Source organism: Chiloscyllium plagiosum, unplaced genomic scaffold (genome assembly GCF_037043375.1).
Source record: "Chiloscyllium plagiosum isolate Xiang-an unplaced genomic scaffold, Cpla_swu_hap1 HiC_scaffold_19, whole genome shotgun sequence".
Lineage (NCBI taxonomy): Eukaryota > Metazoa > Chordata > Chondrichthyes > Orectolobiformes > Hemiscylliidae > Chiloscyllium > Chiloscyllium plagiosum.
The window spans coordinates 42,825,710-42,845,670 of record NW_028270157.1 but is presented as its reverse complement, the minus strand read 5'-3'; the positions used below and the strand labels follow the sequence as shown (position 1 = coordinate 42,845,670).

The 19,961-nt window shown below is 40.1% G+C and overlaps 2 protein-coding genes across 5 annotated transcripts in view; one reads left to right on the top strand and one right to left on the bottom strand.

The window, feature by feature from the left end:
• dennd11 (DENN domain containing 11) overlaps positions 1-1,857 on the bottom strand; it is a 31,332-nt gene extending 29,475 nt beyond the window's left edge. For all 4 annotated transcript variants that reach the window (XR_015760444.1, XR_015760445.1, XM_043709423.2 and 1 more), the window contains exon 1: positions 1,611-1,857. Coding sequence is in view for 2 of the 4 variants with exons in the window: in XM_043709423.2 (XP_043565358.2) it covers positions 1,611-1,857 (247 nt within the window). In the remaining 2 variants the exon portion in view is untranslated. The remainder of the gene's footprint in view (positions 1-1,610) is intronic.
• Positions 1,858-1,883: 26 nt separating this feature from the next.
• stmp1 (short transmembrane mitochondrial protein 1) lies at positions 1,884-19,757 on the top strand. The gene is made up of 4 exons (XM_043709424.2): positions 1,884-2,055; positions 5,186-5,355; positions 14,284-14,337; positions 19,195-19,757. Exons 2-4 carry the CDS (start codon positions 5,341-5,343, stop codon positions 19,273-19,275), a joined length of 150 nt encoding a protein of 49 aa, XP_043565359.1. The 5' UTR covers positions 1,884-2,055; positions 5,186-5,340; the 3' UTR covers positions 19,276-19,757.
• Positions 19,758-19,961: the final 204 nt, after the last annotated feature.

Here is a 19,961-nt window from a genome sequence, read left to right as displayed (position 1 = left end):
GCCTCAACTGGGACCTTAGGTTCATGTCACGCTAAAGGTGACCATGCACACACACACACACTCTCACCTCGGTCTCCCCTGCACATGCATGTACAAATTTGTAGGATGAATTCATACTTGCAGATTTACATTTTATATTGTTCAAAAATTGCATAAATCCACGTAAGATTCTGTAAATTCCACTTCAGAAATAGAATCAGTCTCGCCTAACATTGGGACACAGACAAACTTTAACCTCACATCTTCAATGCATTTTCTGAGCTGAGATGGCACCTATTGTTAAAGCTATCTTGAGAATGGAATTTTAATAAAGTTCTGGAATTTACATATGAAGGAACCAAAACTAACATGATCATTCTTAAAGATGAAAGGCTTCAGCTTAATTTGTTTAATATTACATTCCATGGCATTGCAATCCTGTTACAATAAATTCTGTGTTCTAGGATTCTGCTCCACAATCACCTGATGAAGAATGCTAGTGCTTCCAAATAAACCTGTTGGACTATAACCTGGTGTTGTGTGATTTTTAACTTTGTCCACCCCAGTCCAACAATGGCACCTCCAAATCATGGAATATGTTGAGTCTTGGCAGCCATTTTTATGTCAAGTGTCAAATGCCTTTCTTGAAGCCAGGTCCACAATCAGACAAAAGACTTACAAAATGAACTTTGACAGATTGGTCACTCTGTCTGGATGGTCAAAAGTCACATTCCCTGCCAGATCCTGTTTTCACAACTCTCAAATGGTCAAACTGCAAAGATGTTCTTTAGTTCCTCTTGAAGTGTGGCTACATTGCCATTAAATAATTGGGAACAACGTGCCACCAATCATTCAGGATGATTCGGAGGGGCGCTGTGGATTTGTTGGGCTGAAGGGTCTGTTTCCACACTGTAGGGATTCTATATAGAAGTAGTGGTGAAGCAGGAAAGAAAGAGTAAATACATCATGTATTCTAGATCTGCTACCTGATGGGCCATCCTACAGCAAACGTCCAAGGTACATAGTCCTTAGCAATTTAAGAACTAAGTCCACAATCATTCAACAAAATCTACAGCTTCTTTTAAACCAAAAGGATGACATCAATGCTGACATCAATGCTGTTTCCAATCTCAGCCTCCATAAACTCCAGACTCTTTTCATTACTCACGAAGTAGTAAAATATTGGTATCCCAACCAAGTGTATCTAAACCAAATCCAAATGGTTTGCATTGATCGTTAGTTTCTTTTTTGAAAATGCTTTGGTTAAAGAAAAAGGACGGACCAAGTCTCTTTAATGATACAGTGCACCTCGCTTACTATGACCAAGTTGGAACAATCCAGGGCTGAGTATTCGGAATGAACTCTACCGCTTTGTAAGAGCCGTATTCCAATACAGTTTTTGTACCAGAGATGGTATCATCAACTCAGAAAGGCTTTGTTATAAGCAATATCACTCAGTGCAACTAAAGTAGAGAACAAATTCCTCAACCCTTGAGTATGCAGATGCTACCATCACCATCTCCTCCTCCGGGTACCATGGAGACCCCGCCATCTTCCCATCCCCCGATTCTGCAGCCATTTTAACTGCGGACACTGGATGAAAACTGTGGCTGTGGGGAGACCACTCTCACCTGCTCTCGTGTCGAAAGTCACCACAAACACGGCCACCACTTGCTCCTCCTCTTCCTGCTGCTGAGCTCCCGGAGCGGCGGCCGCATCCCCCTCCGGCTCCGACTCCGGGCTCCAGCTGTCGGCAGCTCCGCGCGGTGAGGCCGTTGATCCGGCGGCATTCCCAGGAGCCGGGCTGGAGCCATCCCAAGGAGGGAATGTGACAGCAGGACCTTCCTCGTACTCGAGCAGCGGGGCGCGGTCCGCCATCCCAGCGGCGCAGCTCGGCTCGGATCAAGCTCACTCCGAGGTGTCGTCTCGTTGCTGTTTCCAGAGAAACCGGAAACCACTGCTGGGAATCGGACATGGCGTCAGGGTGGTGGAACCAGACCTGCGCCATCTTGGGAAGGTCACATATTAACCTCTTTCTACTGGTGCTCAAAGAAGGATAAGAAGGTTTAGTTTGAGGTGTGCCTGCTTTGTTTCTGGGTCTCAGATGCTCTTTGTAGTAATTATTTGTAGGTTACACTTCCGTTGAATGTGAACATTATTCAATGTTAAGAAAAGCTACATTTATTTCGTATTTTTCATAACTTAAGAATGTAGGACAAAGCTAACAAAGTACAGATGTAGTCATTGTTGTAATTGCAAGAAATGCAGTAATGAAGAAAATGTGAAGCCAAATTGCACACAACAAAAGATAATGTCGTCTGTTTTTGTACTGTTGATGAGTGATGAATATCAGGCAGATTCTCTTTTATATCTGGCCCTAGAAAGGGCTTAGGTTTAACAGTTCACTTGAAAGACTCCACTTCAGATAGTGCAGCACTCCCACATCTTTGATTTTTATGCTCAAGTCCTGGAGTGAAATTTGAGTACACAACCTTCTGACTCAGTGGCAAAAGTACTGGGCACATGCTGGTGTGGCTATTGGGATACACTGATTCTGCTTTAGGTATTGTGGAGAGACACCTACATTTCAAGTTGTTGAAAATAACATCTAGACTTCACTGTTGTATAGTCTAAGACAAAGTAGTATAACTCCACAGATGGAAATTTGATAATCTGTCATCATGATTTGGATTTCATTTAGGCTACATTGTGTTGAATTATGCTTGTTTACTTAGTAAAACTGAGGTAATCAAAAAATATCAACTTAAAAATTCAAATGGTTGCAAATGTTTGAACAACTACATTAAGTTTTTAAAATTAATGTGACAGTAACAAACATGCCCGCTGCACTGGTTCATATATCACAAGAGAAACTCTTAAAAAACACAAGGTATAAAATCATGAGTTGTTTTTTTTCTTCAAATATAACCAGGCAGATTGGCATATTAGCAGAAAAAAAGTGTCTTATTTAACCTGTAACTCATCAGAGCTCTTCGCAGAAATACTGTATTAAATCTACAAATTTTTTAGAGATTTTTTTTAAAAATCCTACTAGTTGTACATTCAATCACAAAGGGTTATATTTACATGATTAGTATTTCTAGTTTGTGGAGTTACTAAATTATTCTGTCTTCTGAGAAACATCCTATTTTGATTGATATCTCTGAAGACCAAAGACTTCAGCACTGTGTTAGCGTTGTTTTTGTTAGTGCATAAATCCCTTCTCATTGTTCTATATGTTCAACAGTGTTCTTCATGGCAGAGAACGAACACTTTCAATCTGCAAGTGATTACAGTCTCCGGTCCTGTACAAATAGTTAACTGTAAATGCCCTCACGTCAACCAGATGTGGGGAATCACTAATAATGTTAAAATGATTAAATTGCTCTTAATATTACCTACTTTGTGACAGAAATTTATTGTAATAAAGCAAAGGAGATAGCAGGTAAATTCATTGAGAAGTAATTCAATTAACAGCTTGCTGCTTTGGATCATAAGGGAAAAGCTTTTCACAGAAACTAAAATGATTTCTTAAACTTTCTAGCTTAGTTTTCCTAACTAAGCACATTGTTAAACATTGACATTATGAAACACAGTACATGTGAAATGTAAACCTGCGTATACAGAAAACCGACAAACACTGACCAAATACTTAACTACACCAGCAACCATCCCAACACACACAAACGAAGCTGTATCAGAACACTATTCCTACGAGCCACCACACACTGCAGCACAGACGAACTTCGGAAAACAGAGGAGAACCACCTATACGACGTATTCAAGAAGGGATACTCAAATAATACAGTGCGCAGATTCCTCAAGAACAAACCACGACAAGCAGACCAAACACAGCCAGAAACCCTAACCACCTTACCATACATCAAAGAAATTTCAGAAATGACAGCCAGACTACTAAGACCCCTCGGAATCCTAGTAGCACACAAACCCACCAACACTCTCAAACAAAAACTAACAAACTTAAAAGACCCAGTACAACCCATGGACAAAACCAACGTCATCTACAAAATTCCATGCAAGCACTGCCACAAACACTAAGTAGGACAAACAGGAAGAAAGTTAGCCACCAGGATACACGAACACCAGCTAGCCACAAAAAGACATGACCCTCTCTCCCTCGTAGCTCTACACACGGATGAAAAAAACCCACCATTTCGACTAGGACAACACATCTATCCTGGGACAGGCTAAGCAAAGACATGCCAGAGAATTCCTAGAGGCCTGGCACTCCAACCACAACGCCATAAACAAACACATAGATCTAGATGCCATCTATCAACCCCTCAGAAAACGAACAGGAAATGACATCACCACAAATCCCAGGAACCCCATCCAGGAGAAAGATATAAATAGAAAGCAGGAGACAACAGCTTTGCTTCACTTGGAGGTCGCCACTGATGATGTTACCTAGCCAGGTAATGAAATGTCTGGCTATCAAACCTACACCCTAAACCTCAACCTGAGTTACAAACCTTGCAAAAACTTTGTGAAATATCAGTATTTTTAATAGACTTCTTTGCAAACCCACCTTTTGAAGGTTTTTAATTGCTTGGCTCTGCTCTTCCATGACCGATGGCAATAACCATTCAGTGATTAAAGTGTCTAATCCCTGTAATTTTATGGAAGTGTAAAGAACGAGAGGGCACAGATGTAAAATAATTGACAATAGATAAGGTTAATACAAGTAAAATATTGTTCATGCAGCAAAAGATCAGGCTACTGCCTTGAAGCATGATATAGTAATTCAAAAATGAATTAAATCTGTATGAAGAAAGGAACAAACTATATGTTTATGGGGAAAAGGCAAGAGAATGACACTGTGATATGCCCCTAGATAGGACAGACTGAATGGCCTGTGTTGTAATGATTTTTGTAATTGTGATCATTCTTGGAGATCTTTTCTGCAACCTCTTGAAAACAATTAAAAATGAATCTGCTGGATACTGCTTCAAACAAGTCATATTTTTAAAAACTACAGGACAATTAATGTAACTGTTAGTTTTAAGAGTCATTTTGTACTGGTTATAGAAGTAATTGCTAAGAATTTAGTTGTTTGAGGCCTTATACATCCTTTGATGAAATCACCACCAAACTTGACAACACTATCCACCAAGATCTTATAAAAGTCAGCGGTTTCCGTACCTAACCAATAATATGTAGGAAAATGTTTCTTTCCCATTTACAGTGTGCTATTGTCAGGATACTGGGACTACAGAACAGATGCTGTGACCTTCACAAGATGGCGGCGCAGTGATCCCGCCCTTGTGGAGTGAGGGCGCGCCTGCGCATTGCTGTGCTTGGCCAGTGGAGGAAGCGCGGTGGGCCCAGGCAGAAAGCGCAATGTTGCAGTTCCTGGTGAGTGAGTGAGTGGAATCGGGAACGGTGACTTTCCTGAGCTGAAGCCGCTCTGAGTGGGTGTCCGCGATGGGCTGAGGCTTAACTTTAGCTTTAGCTTTAGGCTGCGGCCTCCACTAACTTCCCCAAGTCTGGTCGGTTTCTAATGATGGGCGTTAGCTGTTGCCTCCTCTCAGGCAGCTGCTCCTGGTAATGACCGTTCAATGTGGGGCTTCCTCAGCGTACTTTTGTATTTACTGTAGGTAGGAACTTCTATTAGTGTCATTCGTCTATATGGTTCACTTGGTTTCAGGGAATTAGAAGATGTTCCTCTAGACGTTGGCTTTGGATGGGATTTATCCGCTTGTTGCTTCATGCCGGTGTCAATTATTCTGGCATCGTTCAAATACAATTTATTTGTTTTTTCCCACAGCCTAAAACTGATCTAACTAAACTATTTGTCATGTATAATAGTACATGACTTGACCATTCAAAGTTGACATTGTATAAAATCAGTTTCTTTCAGTTGTTATGACGTGCACTTTGTTAATATCTACAATATTAATTATATGCCACAAATACCACTTGAATTCTGTGTTTTTTTTTTGCCTGTCTGTGTACGATGGTAAAAGGGTCTTATGATCTTTTTTAATTGTCCCTTTTGAAAAGTTGTTCCCAACTTCAGTATGTCTCTCACATGACCCTGGATTTTGGAATGTACCAGGCTACAACACTGAAGTGTTGACAGTATTTTACATTGGAAGATCGATGTGTCTACAATACCAAATATATCCTCCCTGTGCTTTTTCAAAAGAATGTGAGTGGTATGATAGCATCTGAAAATAGCACTTCTGACAGTCTAAAGCTTCCTCAGCGTTTCTCTGAAATGTTAGTTGAGAATTTTGTGCACCAGTGTTTGAAGTGTGACTTTCTGAATCAGGCATGAGTGCAACCAACTTAAACAGAGTGAACTGAAAGCTGATGACCCATTCAGAACATTAAAGAATGGAAACTGAAAATGCTGGCAGTACTCAGCAAATTTGGCAATACTGCTGGATACCGAGATGGAGTTTACATTCCAGGTCATGAATTTTCATCAGACCTGATAATCTGATTGCTGGTGATCCTCCATTTTATGTCTTCTGCCATTCCTTGATCTTTGGTCATTACAGATTCTTGGTCTTTCGAAACCTGCCAGTCCCTACCTTAATCATTTTACTGCTTCCCTCTCCTTTACTGTGAACGAGAGCGCTGGAGTTGTATAGTGACAGGCAGGAACAGCAGTTTTGATTTGCTTGCGATAAACTGAGATAGAGGGTTCAGCAGCAAGAAGGGAGATTAGGAAGCATTGAACTGGAGAGTTAGCGGCGACAGTAAGATTCAGCCTACAGAAGTCTCGAACCAGAGGATGTAAAGTAATACAAAGGATCAGGGAAGAACTGAAGCTGTGAACCAGAGGAACAGTAGTGAAGAGGAGTGAGAGTGACAAGAAGAGGCTGCTTTAACATGGCACCTCTTGCATCATATGACCTACATCAAACCTAGAATGAAAGAAATCTAAAATGATGCTCGCAATGCTAAGAGAAAATACAGGCCCACACTTGTGCGCAAATTCTAGACTAACATCTCAGAGAAACACTGAGGGAGCTTTAGACTGTCAGAGGTGCTATCTTTCAGATGCCATCATAGCACCAGCACTCTTTTGCAAAAGCACAGGGAGGATATATTTGGCATTGTAGAGGTATCAATCTTCAAATGTAAAATACTGTCCACATTTCAGTGTTGTAGCCAGGTACATTCCAAAATCCAGGGCCATGTGAGAGAGACATACTGAAGTTGGGTACAATCTCTCTTCGTAGGATAGCCCCACCATCCCAGGAATCTGTCTAAAGAACATCTGTTGCACTCTCTCTTTGGCAGTATCTTTCCTGAGATAAGGAGACCAAAATTGTACATAGTACTCCTTGCACCATGGTACACTCGGGTGTCTCAGTACGTTTCAGTAATTCTGTTCACAATTTACATTCTTAGCAAGGCCCACGGCCCATGGATTTTGCAGTTTCCGTCTCCTCAATATCTAAGGCCTTTCAAGCAAAGTACAATGACTGGTCCTTATTGTGTATTTTTGGTGCTTGCTACAATAATTGTTGTAAGTGACATGGGTCTGTCCCATTCCTCACTCTGTATTGTAGTGATTAGCTGAACCATCTTCTGAAGGTTTTGAAATAGACCCTGTTTATAATGACAAGATGTGTGAAACTCTAGGTAAAAGGGGGAAAAATGTGCCCAACTTTTCCCTCATTCTGACAGCCATTTTGTGTGTAGCTGCATCAAGCTGTGCAAAGACCCTTTAGTATGCAAACAACATGTGTCACCATACTAATGTTCGGCCTGTCCCTGGTGTTGGAAAGGGTGGGCCTGGCCACATTGCCATGAAATGCTCCAAGTAGTTGGACTGTGCCATATCCACCTGTCCCTAGTGAGGGGAGTTCATGTAGAAAAATACCTTTGACCGTAAGTCAATGAAGTGGTGATTGTATGTATTTGTCATTTTGATTAGTTTTGTGCACCTTATTTTGTTCAATCATGGGATGTGGTCATCGCTGGCTGGGCCGCATTTCTTCCTTATCCCTAGATGCCCATGAGTGGTTGGGGGTGAGCTGCCTCTTGATCCGCTTTGGTCCATGTGCTATAGGTAACCTAAAATGCCATTAGGGAAGGAATTCCAGGATTTTGACCGAGTAACAGTGAAGGAGCAGTAATATATTTCCAAGTCAGGATCGTGTGTTGCTTGGAGGAGAACTTGCAGGTCATGATGTTCCCAAGTGTCTGCTGCCCTTTTCCTTCTCGAAGGAAGTGGTTGTGGGTTTGGAAGGTGCTGTCTCAGAACTGTAGATGCTGTCAATCAGAAACAAAAATAGAAGTTGCCAGCAAAGCTCTGCAGGTCTGCCGTATCTGTGAAGAGAAATCAAATTCATACACTAGGCCTTGTTATCACACAGTCTGCCATTACACACTACCTATTGTTAGCCACTAATAGTCTCTATTAACATCTATTCACCCTTCCAGCCAGATTGTTCTTGAATCTTTTGACGGTACAGTCGTTCTTCTTTCTCTCTTTGGGTTCTATCCCTACCTATGTTTACTTTTTATCCCCTCGCTGACCCTATCTTCTGCTTATAAACATTTTCCTAGGTACCATCAGTTCTGAGGAAAGGTCAGTCCTGAAACGTTAACTTTGATTTCTCTTTACGGATGCTGCCCGACCTGCTGAGCTTTTCCAGCAATGCCTGTTGCTGTCTCAGAATCTTCAGTGAATTTGTTGCATTTAGTACCTGTATGCGGTAGCGAACACAGTCCAGTCCCTGTGGGAGAAAAGAGAAGATAGATCCTGGTGGTTGGTTCCGTGCGTAGTCTGTCATAGGCATTTGGTCAAATGCATTGTTGCCAGAACTTATAAACTATGACCAAGAATTAGCTTGAAGGTGATAAGAAAGCCCCTTCCTACAAACCTGGAATCTCACCCCTTTATTACCTCACTGGCTGTGATGTGGAAGAGTCAAATAGTTATACAGCACGGAGACTGGCCTATCTCCTGTTGAAATGTGCCTTTGCAAAGAAGGCCTGGAGAGAGATACAATAGGTTGAGGTTCATTCTGAGTCGCTGTGACACAGGACACTGCTTTATGGACTATTCCCAGGGTGAAGCTATTTGTTTTTTATTAATCTGATGATTAAAATAATGGACAAGGGGAGCATGAATGGATGCTCTGGACTTCCAGAAGACTTTTAACAAAGTACTTCACTTTAGCTAAAGTTCAAACTCAAGGAACTGAAGGCAAATTATTGATGTAATAGGAAATTGGCTTGGCCACATGAGACAGAGAAGGGAGATAATGGGCAGGTCTAATAATTAGTGAGATGTGACGCTTAGTATCCTGCAAAGATCTACATTTGGATCTCAAATATGTCGTATTTATTAATGATATAGATCGGTTAGAATGTCATGTGTCCAAATATGCCAATGACACAAAAAGAGTCAACATTGTAAACAACATAGTTGGGCATTAAGGGGAAAATAGATAGAATAGGACAAAGGTGAAATGCTAGAAACAGTGGAGGTCCAAAGATATTTGGTGTACAGGTACTTAGTATCACTGAAGTTTCACAAATAGGTGCATGAAGTAATCAAAATGATGAATATTGGCCTTTACACCCACAGACCTGCAAGGCAAGGTGATAGAAACCATACCTCAGCTGTGTAAAGTCCTCGTTAAATCAAGCCTGGAGCAGTTCTGGGCGTCACATTATAGGCAAAATATTTTGATCTTTGAGAGTTTTCCCAGAGTGATACTTTAATTTCCAAGAGTTAAATTAGGAGGAGTGATCACAAACTAGGGGGTTACAATCCCTGGAATATACTGTAGACTGCAAGGAATGACATGAAAGGTTACAAGATATTCTGAAAATTGATCAGGTCGATAGGAACTATTTCTGTTGGTTTTTAAGTTTAAGTGGTTATGTAAAGATTAAAGACAAAACCTTTTTAAGAGTGAAGTTAGGAAACACTTCCTACACATGATAAATGTTTGAAAGTTAGTTGGTTGAGAGTTGATGGTCAAACAAAAGAAGGAGTTAGTGGAGGAGAGAGTTTGGAGAGAGCTTGCAGAATTGAGGCAGGGTAATGATAGATGTTGATAGATTGATTCCTATATAGCTCCTGAGGTTTGAGGTGATGACCAAGTAAATAGGTTAGAATGCAACAGAGTTTAGGGCAGGATAGATCATAAATAGAGCAACAAGGAAAGGGGTAGAGAGTATTTAAAACTGGAGGTAAACATATATACGTAAAATGGGCAAACAAATTTAGATGTAAAACTAACAACTTTTGACAGTATTTGACAGAAAGGGTCAGTTAGCCCAGTTGGCTGGTCAGCTTGTTTGCAATGCAGAGTGACAGCAATAGCTTGGATTCAATTCCTGTACTGGCTGAGTGAAGTAATGCCCCTCTTAATTCCTGCCTCAGACAACTGTCTGTGTGGAGTTTGCATATTTTCCCCGTGATTGCGTGGGTTTCCTTCCACAATCCAAAAATGTGCAGCTTAGGTGAATTGGCCATGCTAAATTGCCCATAGTGTTAGGTGCATTAGTCAGACAGAATGGGCCTGGGTGGGTTACTGTTCGGAGGGTCAGTGTGGACTTGTTGGGCTGAAGGCCCTGTTTCCATACTGTAGGGAATCTAATCTAATCTCTCTCTCGCCTGAGCCATGGTGACCCTCAGGTTAAGGAGGAGAAAATGAGGACTGGAGATGCTGGAGATCAGAGTCGAGACTGTGGTGCTGGAAAAGCACAGCAGGTCAGGCAGCATCCGAGGCGCAGGAGATTTGGATGTTTCGGGCATAAGTTCCAGACCATCAGGTTAAATCAGCACCAGTTATCTCTGTCATTGGAGAACAGTCCTATGGTCTGGTAAGACTTTACCTTTCAGTATGTTGAAGGCAAAAAAAGCTTTCGGTGTGAATCCTGTGGCCTGCCAACCAGCTGAACTTAAGTCTTTAAAGAAGACCAGAAACTGAAGTAACTGCAATGAATTGGCCCTTGGGATGGTCATTTTGCAGTATAACATGTTCCTGCAAAAACAATAAATACAGATTCTCTTGTGTCAGTTCACCATAACCACAAGAAAATGTTATTTTATGTAATATGAATATTTTGAATGTTTAAGAATTATTTTCCAGTGCAACTTGTAATTCACCCAGTTTAAATGTGATTCAGCACTCATTTCTAATGCTCAGCCAGGCTGTGTTTGTTTTGAGTGTATGCTGCAGTATTAGTCGTTAAATACTGCTATTGCTATTTTATTGGGAAAAGAAACTTTAATAAAATTCTCTTAATGCTTCAAAAATTTTCATTTAAACAACTTAGGTTTTATGCAGCTTGTTTAATATTGTATTCCACAGTGAAACTCTGAGTCAAAATTTGAATCCACACTGAATGAGGTATTAGAAAAGCAGATTAAAAGCTTGATTAAAGAGTTATGTTTTAAAGAGTACCTGAACTAAATGTGGACAAATCGAGAGGTGTGCATCAGGAGTTCCAGAGCTTAGGGCGCACGCAACTGAAGCACAGCCACTCATGGTGGGGGTAAAAAAATGGCGGATAGACCAGAGGAATGCAGAGGTCAGGGAGTGTTGAAGGACTGTCAAGGATTACAGAATGGAATGGGTACACTTTTTACTTTACTGTTAACAATTCTGCTTAATAAGCTTTCAAAGTTTTTAGCTCAAATTTAGGAAATTTACAACAGTAAGGTTATAGAACATTGGGAAAAACCTTGTTCCTATAAATGTACTGCAGAGCAGCTAGCATCCATAAAGGAGAAAAGTCAAGTCAACGTTCTGGATCTATGTTATCAAGCTATACAACTGAAATGCTAATTTCCTTTTCCCTTTGCAGATTCAGCAACTTTCTAGTATGTAATACCTAAAATTATGAAGAGCCCCCCCCCCCCCCCCCCCCCCCCCAAGTTCAGAGATTGAATCGGCTAGAAATGGATAATGAGCCAAAAATGTGAGACATTAAGTCATGTGACTAAAAGCTTAGTCAAAGCACTTGGTTTCAGGAACGTCATAGAGCAGTACAGCATGGAAACAGACCCTTCAGTCTACCTCGTCCATGCTGACCAGATATCTTAAATAAATCTAGTCCATTTACCAGCATTTGGCCAATATCGCTCTTAAACCCTTCCTATTCATATATGCATCCAAATGCCTTTTAAATGTTGTAATTGTACCAGCCTCCACCACTTCCTCTGGCAGCTCATTCCATACAAGCATCACCGTCTGCTTGAAAAAGTTGCCCCTTAGGTCTCTTTTATATCTTCCCCTCCTCACCTTAAATCTTTGCCATCTAGTTTTGGCCTCCCCTACCCTGAGAAAAAGACCTTGCCTACTCATGCTATTAATGCCCCTCATGATTTTATAAACCTGTATAAGGTTACCCCTCTGACACTCCAGGGCAAATAACCTCAGTCTATTCAGCCTCTCCCTATAGCTCAAACCCTCCAACCCTGGCAACATCCTTGTAAATCTTTCCTGAACCATTTGAAGTTTCACAACATCCTTCCTAGAGCAGGGAGACTCTAATTCTTGAAGGAAGAAAAAGGCAAAACAGAGTGGTCTAAGCATATAATTCCAGCACGAGGTCTAAAATGCTGAACGCATGGGCTACTTTTTGATGGTGGGAAAACAGAAGAAAGAGATGCATGAGATGTTTTGTTGATGAAATGTGGAGTTTTGAAAGGCAGTTGTAAGACATGAAATGGTTAAGCAATATGGTGGTTTGAGACTCTGAAGTGATTTATAAATGAAGATGATTAAGATTAGGTGTGTTGGAAGACCGAGAGACAATATAGACCAGAAAGAACACAGATGATAGGTTAACTGGAGATGAATATGGTCTCTTTGATAAGGGTGTGAATGTTGTGGCAGGAGCCAAAAAAAGTGAGCTCTGCCTTTCTGGTATTGAAGCTGCCCCTCTGTGTTTAGATTATGTCACCAAGGGACAGTGTGTAGATGAGAAAGAGGATGGTAGGAAATGTTAAGCATTGGAGAAATACTGAGAAAGTTATGGGGTTGAAAAGATAAATAATTGCTGGAGATACTCTGATTGATTGATTAGTTAAAGTAGTGCACAGAACATGGGAATGGGTACCTCTCAAGCTTGTTTCACCATTTATTAGCTCAGTTTCTGTCCCTCAACTTTTATGTTCCTTTTCAAAAAGTGATATCTAAATATAAATTGTTGTTGTGTCAAAATAGTCCCTAATCACCTATCATTTGGCAAAAAGAGGGCGTTTGGAGATTGTTTGTCCATAATGATTAAAGATAGTAATTACCAGGGTGGTCCTCAATAAAATGGTTGTTACTGGCAAAAGGGCATGAGTCTCAATCACACAAAGATAGCATCTAGTCATGGATGACTAACGACAGCTTGTATTCCTATAATGCTTTCAGTAATGAAACATCCCAAGGTACTCAACAGGAGCATTATGAGACAAAATATGACACTTGACCTAACATCTCTGTATGTGGTTAAAATAACTGATGGTTGAGGCAATGAGAGAGGTTCTCAGGGGTTTCTTGAGGAAGAAAGTGAGGTATAGAGTCAAAAGGGTGTAGTGGAGGACATTCTAGAATTTGGGACCTAAGTAAGTAAAGACACAGCCATCAATTATTAATATTTGACATACCAAGGAGACTAAGCCAGCTCTGCGTCAGGTATGTTTATTGCTCTAGCCCTTGGACTTGAAACAATGAAATGGGGACTACAGTAGTGGGATTGTTTAGACTGGGTTGTTATAAATGTTGTTGTGCACATAGATGTTACAGAGGGTAATGAGGGTGCAGTTGAAACTTTAGTGGACTGCACTATTTTCTGGTTTTCTGTTCAGGTTAATATTTGTCCAACTTTATTTTTGTGCTGGCTGGCATTGGCGTAAAATGTTCCTACCCTAGAAAAAGATTCTATAAGCAGATTTCCTGTAAATGTGAGCAGAGCTGTTCTGTCACTTATGTCAGAAATTCTGACATGATTCTGCCTTCCCTTTACCAGTAATGAGCACAGAGTAAGAGCCGTTGATTAACTCTTGTAATGTCATTAGCCAATAGGGCTGGGGCAGCTTCAGTGCTCGTCATTACAAAAGGAACTATGGAACTTTTTTTTATATAATCCCACACCTCTTTTTACAGCACTGTCAAAAGTTAACTTTGGGAAACTTCGCTTCCCACTAATTTAAATTCTAGATGTTTGAAGTATCATGCTCCATTAACTATTCATGTATACGTGTGTGCAAACATACTCAGATGGTTTAATGTTCTGCCCTATGAAAGGTATTATTTATGAACATCTGTTTTAATAACTTGTCTGTTAATGTGTTTTCTATTTCAGGTAGGGTTTACTTTTGGGAATCTAGTGGGAATGTATCTGGCTCAAAATTATCAGGTATGTTTATGAAAATGAATCTGTGTATTCCAGGGATAATTTTACATAAGTCAGGATCAAAGCACAGAATGCTAATGTGTTATGGTTCTTGTATTTTTATAATACAGATAGTTCTCCTATAACCCCATAGTTGCTTTCCCATGCGACACTTTGTTACAGAAAATCATGCAATGGAAATAATGGGGCCTATGGGAAAAACTGGGTTTGGGCGAACCAGTAAAAATCGAATCAAAAATAGTAGTTAGCCTAACCTAAATGATAGCACAGTCTAAGGAAATGTTGGTCTGTTGTATGGTGCTGTATAGTGCAATTCATCAGAATCTTCAACTGATTACTCTCGATTAGCATCTATACTTGCTGGCTGCGTTACATTTTAGCCAATCTTCTGATCCCATCCAATGTTAACACTGCACAAGTCAGGGCTGAATCTTAATTTATTTCGCTAAGTGTCAGTTTTGTCAATTTTTCAGAGGGGTTCACATTGTGATGCTTGGGGATGTCTGTCCCCAAACTTAGCATGATTTATTACCTACCCTACTCTTCAGTGCATTCTCTCGCATTCTAGCACCATCATAACATGTACCATTTCCAAAACAACTCACCACTTACTGGATATTCCAGAATTGACCAATATCTGTGGTGCAGCACTATCTTTAAAAAGATATCGCGCACCCAGACAAGGGTTGAGTCCGGATCTGTCCTGCATTGGCCCTGGACAGACAATGGAAAATTGGTGCCTCTCTTTGTGGGCAGGGACATGGAGATGCTGCTGATGGGGATGGGGTGATGCAGAAGCAGGACATCTTTCTCTCCCCAGGCCAACAGAGAATGATGTTCTACTGGAACCATGCCAACCTGGACCAGGATTGCCATCCAGGCCAGTGCAGCCACAACTATCTGAAGGAATGCACAGAATGTAGGAAGACGATCAATGATCTTCTCCAGTCTGCCTGTGAAAGTACCACCATCTCCTCGTTGATACCTCACACTCTATCTCTGCTACGGTACCCACCATTTCCAGCAATATTTTCCCCACTCCCCCTCATCCCCACAAATATCTGATCCTGACTAACCCTGAATCTCTTCTGCAGAGCCTACTCACCCCCTCAAGACATCTCTACACATGCACCAAACGTAACAGTGTGCCACCCACCTTTCTCACCCACCATGTGCAGAGTTTCCTGATTCTGACCACCTGGAGCAGCTGGCTGACTTTTTTTTTCAGGTTGTTACTATCGTAATTAGTCACTGAAACAGATTCACAGGAGTCTGCAAGTATTTTTTTTAAATGAGAGAAAAAAGCTCTTAATACAAACAGCAAAGCCAAGTTTCAAACTGTTCCTCAACACTGTCTTTTTACTGTTGGTCAATTCCAGTGAAATTTCACTCTTATCTCAACTCTAAATTTTTAAATCAACAGATCTACAGCTTCTCGGTGGCTGTGGAGGCATTTTCACAATGCTTTTCCAAGTTCACTAGCACAAACATTTCACAATATCTTTCATGAAGCTCTTCATGAGAGTGCACGTGCTGACTGATCATGTGATGCCGACGCAGAGTCCAAGCCTCCATGCACTGTGACACCTAGTGCAGGGGACGTAAATTGCGTCACAATCGCTTTATCAAAAAACGGTTCACCAATTCACAAACAGCGTTACATATAAATCACGTTTAATAAATGTGTGTTATAGGAGAACTATCTGTATTCTAGTCAGTTATTGTTAGAAATCACTCGAGCAGATGTTGTGTACCTGGTTTGTTTCACTTCCTTTTGGTTTGGTTCTTCATAACAATCTTTTCTAAAGATAATGGCATGAAGATAACCTGATGTACTCTGCACTCTTGACTATCTTTAAAGAATGCTCTTTATGTGAACTGTTTTCTTGTCCTATTTTCTGTTGCTTTAAGCATCTATATTATTTGTTGCAACTGCACAATCAAGTTCTTGTCTTTAATTAGTTCAGTTACAATATTCAATATGAGAGCTCAGCCACAGCAAATAATATGATTGTTTGATATTATTTATTGAGATCACAATTCACTATTAAACTTGGTATTCAGCTTTACTATTTCAGCCTGACTACAGCAGACAGTGGTTTGATTCAAACACTTGAGATCTGTACATTTCATTCAAACTAATATTAAATTGCAACCTGTTAAAAGGGGCACACTGCAAACTTAAGGTAATATGGAACCAAGAGGAACTTGTGTTTTCCTTGACCTCTTCCAAAGATTCTGTTACCGTATATTTTAATGACTAGATTACTTTTAGACAATAATCAAACCGCATGGTCCAAACCTTTAAGAGGATAATGAGCATTTTCCCATTTTTTCAGCTTCTCTTCCTTTGCAAAGTGTTTGCAGAGATTCATATCAGAACAGAAAGCTGTTTTGACTCATTAAATGCTGATCCCACAAACTGAGATACATAGTTGTTCTGAATCCATATTCCCAAAAACATAGGTGTACAAGAATCGATGCGCAAATTTCTATCCTCAGCAGTATGTCTAATATGGCTCAGCTCTTATTCCTGTTTACCCCATTTGACTGATTATATATAATCTCGTTTTTAAAAGCTAACTTTTGTTCTTTGTACAGTAATATAGTGGTCATAGGTTCCTGGCAGATTGCTAATGTCTGCAGGTTATGTTTGTTCGTAAATGGCTACAAGTCAGTGAAGCAGCAACAGGAATACCAGTGCCTGCAAGGTGATTCAATTCCTATGTGGTAATATACTCAGGCTGAGAAGCTTACAAATTGCTATACTGGATATTCTTGATGTAATTTGGGTAGCCTGTAATTCCTGAATCTTGATCCACAGGACTGCCAGGCTAAGAAATTGGGATTTCCTGTTAGGGTTTCCATGCAAAATTTGAGTACTTCTCAAACAAATACTAAATACCTCTGAAGATAATGAATTTTAAGAAATAGGTTTGTTGCTTAAAGTTGAGAGAGGGGTCAAAGAAGCTTGCTTCCTAAATTCACTGAAATCTTCGTTGCAAGTAGCTAACCTTCTCAACATAAGATTAGTTAATTCAAGGAACAGTTGGTCCACAGGGTGCAGCAAAGAAAAGGACGACATTTGATCTTGCTCCCACTACTCAAATTGAAGATACACTTTTAAACAGGGAAAGGAGTTATACAGAAAGTACTCAAGTTTTAAGGTGGCAGGCATTGAATAAAATTACTAAGCTATCCCCATTGTTCTAACATCAATCTTTAGGCCATTCACTAGACCTTGTTCATTGATTTCTATTGCCTAATTTAGAAAGCTGCAGTCGTATACTTAGAGGACGAATCAGCAGACCTTAAATGTATGGGCCATTTGGGATACCACCAGCAAAAAGCAGCCCTACCTATGCACTGAGTTTCAGTATTCTTAGATACTTGAATCCAAATGCTTTGAACATTGTCTCTCTCACTTCAGAACATATGCATAAATGCTCTATCCATGCAGAATGCATTTACATGAAGTTAGCAATATTATCTTTGGGACTTCATTATGTAATGTGACCTGAAATATGTAGTACCAATGAAATCACCTGCTTTTGATGGTAACTGTTCCATAGCATTGAAGGCAATGTCAAAATAGTGGCTATATTAAGCACATGATTGTGAGACTGTTCTGTGAAATTGGTAACACGGACTGCTGTGCAACATGAACATTCGTTTGGGACTTGGGGTTTTGTGTCTTGTGCTATGGGCTTGTGCTTCACAGTGCAGTTCCCTGAAAGAACTTTTAAACATATTGCAAACAGAATGTTACAGGCTTATACACGGATAGTTCTTGAGATCTGATCAGAGTTGAAACTTTGCTGTAACTGAAGTAATTTTTGCATCCATCTTGGGTTTAGAAATTTTTAACCATAATTCAACTATTAGTATTTCATGGTAGATATACACAAATATAACTAGCTAGCATGCTTTACTCCAGTAAGTTGAAAATTGCACAACGCCAGGTTATAATCGAACAGCTTTATTTGGGAGCACTAGCATTTGGAGCACCTCTCCTTCATTAGGTGGTTGTGGAGATTAAGATCATGCTCACAGAATTTATAGCCAAAGGAGTCCAGTGTCATGGAGATGTGATATAGTAAACAATCTTAGATTAAAACTTTAATCTTTTATAAGAACATCTTTTAAATTACATTCTTGTTAGCTCAGCTTTTTAAACAATAGTTGTGAAGTCTGTCTGTGTTCCAAAGCCATGTCAGACTGACAAACTCTCTGTATAGCTTGAATCTTACATGGATTCGTGCAGTTTTTGAGCAAAATAATTCTGTAGAAACAAATTCACCCCATAAGCTTGTGTGTATGTAGGTAGGAGCGACAGATTGAGTGTGCATGTGGGTATGAATGCATGAGTGAGTGAGTGTGTGTAAGCTTGGTTAAATGTAAGAGTGTGTGTGATGGGATATGTGAGAGAGGATGTGTGTTGGTTTGAGTGCGGGGGTGTACATGTGTGTTTATATGAGAGAGCGCTCGTGTGTGAGGGAGGGTCTGTTTGGGTGTGTGAGTATGTAAGACGTGTGTGTGTGTGTGTATACACACACACACACACACACACACACACACACCCCGGTTGGGGCCATTCCCGTGGGTACCAAACGTCGCTATCCGCAACACTCTGGTTGTTGCTTGTCCCAACGTCTGCCTTGGACGTAATCCAGTAAGGTGGCATGCAAGCTGTTCATTGACAATGACTTTGTAAAATCAGGATCTCGAACTTCCTTACAGGCAGACTTTGCAGGCTAAACTATTTAAGTTCATTTTTAAGATTTTCTTGCCATTTTTTTAGAACTTTGTTTATTTAGAATAGAAGAATGTTTATACCCAGATGTATTGTTCTGTTTTCAGATTCCAAATATCTATAAGAAGTTTGAAGAATTCAAGAAGGATGCAGAAACCCGAAGAAAACCACCAAATGATGGATCCTGAGGTTTACAATGGATAAGATTGGGATATCCGCATTCAGTCACAAGCACTATATGGACTGGATGCAATAAGTAACAAACTGTTTTGGGCCCATTTCAGTCCAAATTATTTAGCATCAATTAAGCAGTCAGTAAATTTGTTCTGAGTCACCGGTGAGCTATTGTTTTGATCCATTTGGGATTTAATTCTACTTTTATTTGTGTAGCCAATTTAATATTTGATGGGATGTCAATTTTAGTTAGTGGAACTAAATTGTGACTGAAGGTCTGTGCTGAAAAGCCAATAATGACCTCATGAACTCTATGTTGACTCTGCTGTGCTGCTCTTTGTATATTGAGAACAGTGTCTTTTAATTAATTAAAATTTAATATAGAGTCACTGGTATTGTAACAAAATGTATTTCAGCATTGTCATTCTTTTATTTTACTTTATGTAAAGAATAATGAGCTGCTTGGGTGTGAGATAAATAGAAAATTATACCATTGGTTAAGAAATCTTGAATTGATTTTAACAATGGCCATGAAACAATTGTTGGAAACATCTATCTAGTTTCCTAATGCCTGGTTAGGGAAGGAAATTTGAAATCCTTACCCATTCTGGCCAATATGTGACTTCATGCTCCGAACAATATGATTAACTCTTAACTGCCATCTGAAATGGCCTAGCAAGCTACTCAATTGTAACAATTA

What these genes read in the sequence shown, in the direction of transcription:
- stmp1 (XM_043709424.2), top strand. An exon ending in ATCTGGCTCAAAATTATCAG is followed by an intron (nt 14,338 to 19,194) that starts GTATGTTTATGA and finishes TTCTGTTTTCAG; the next exon opens with ATTCCAAATATCTATAAGAA.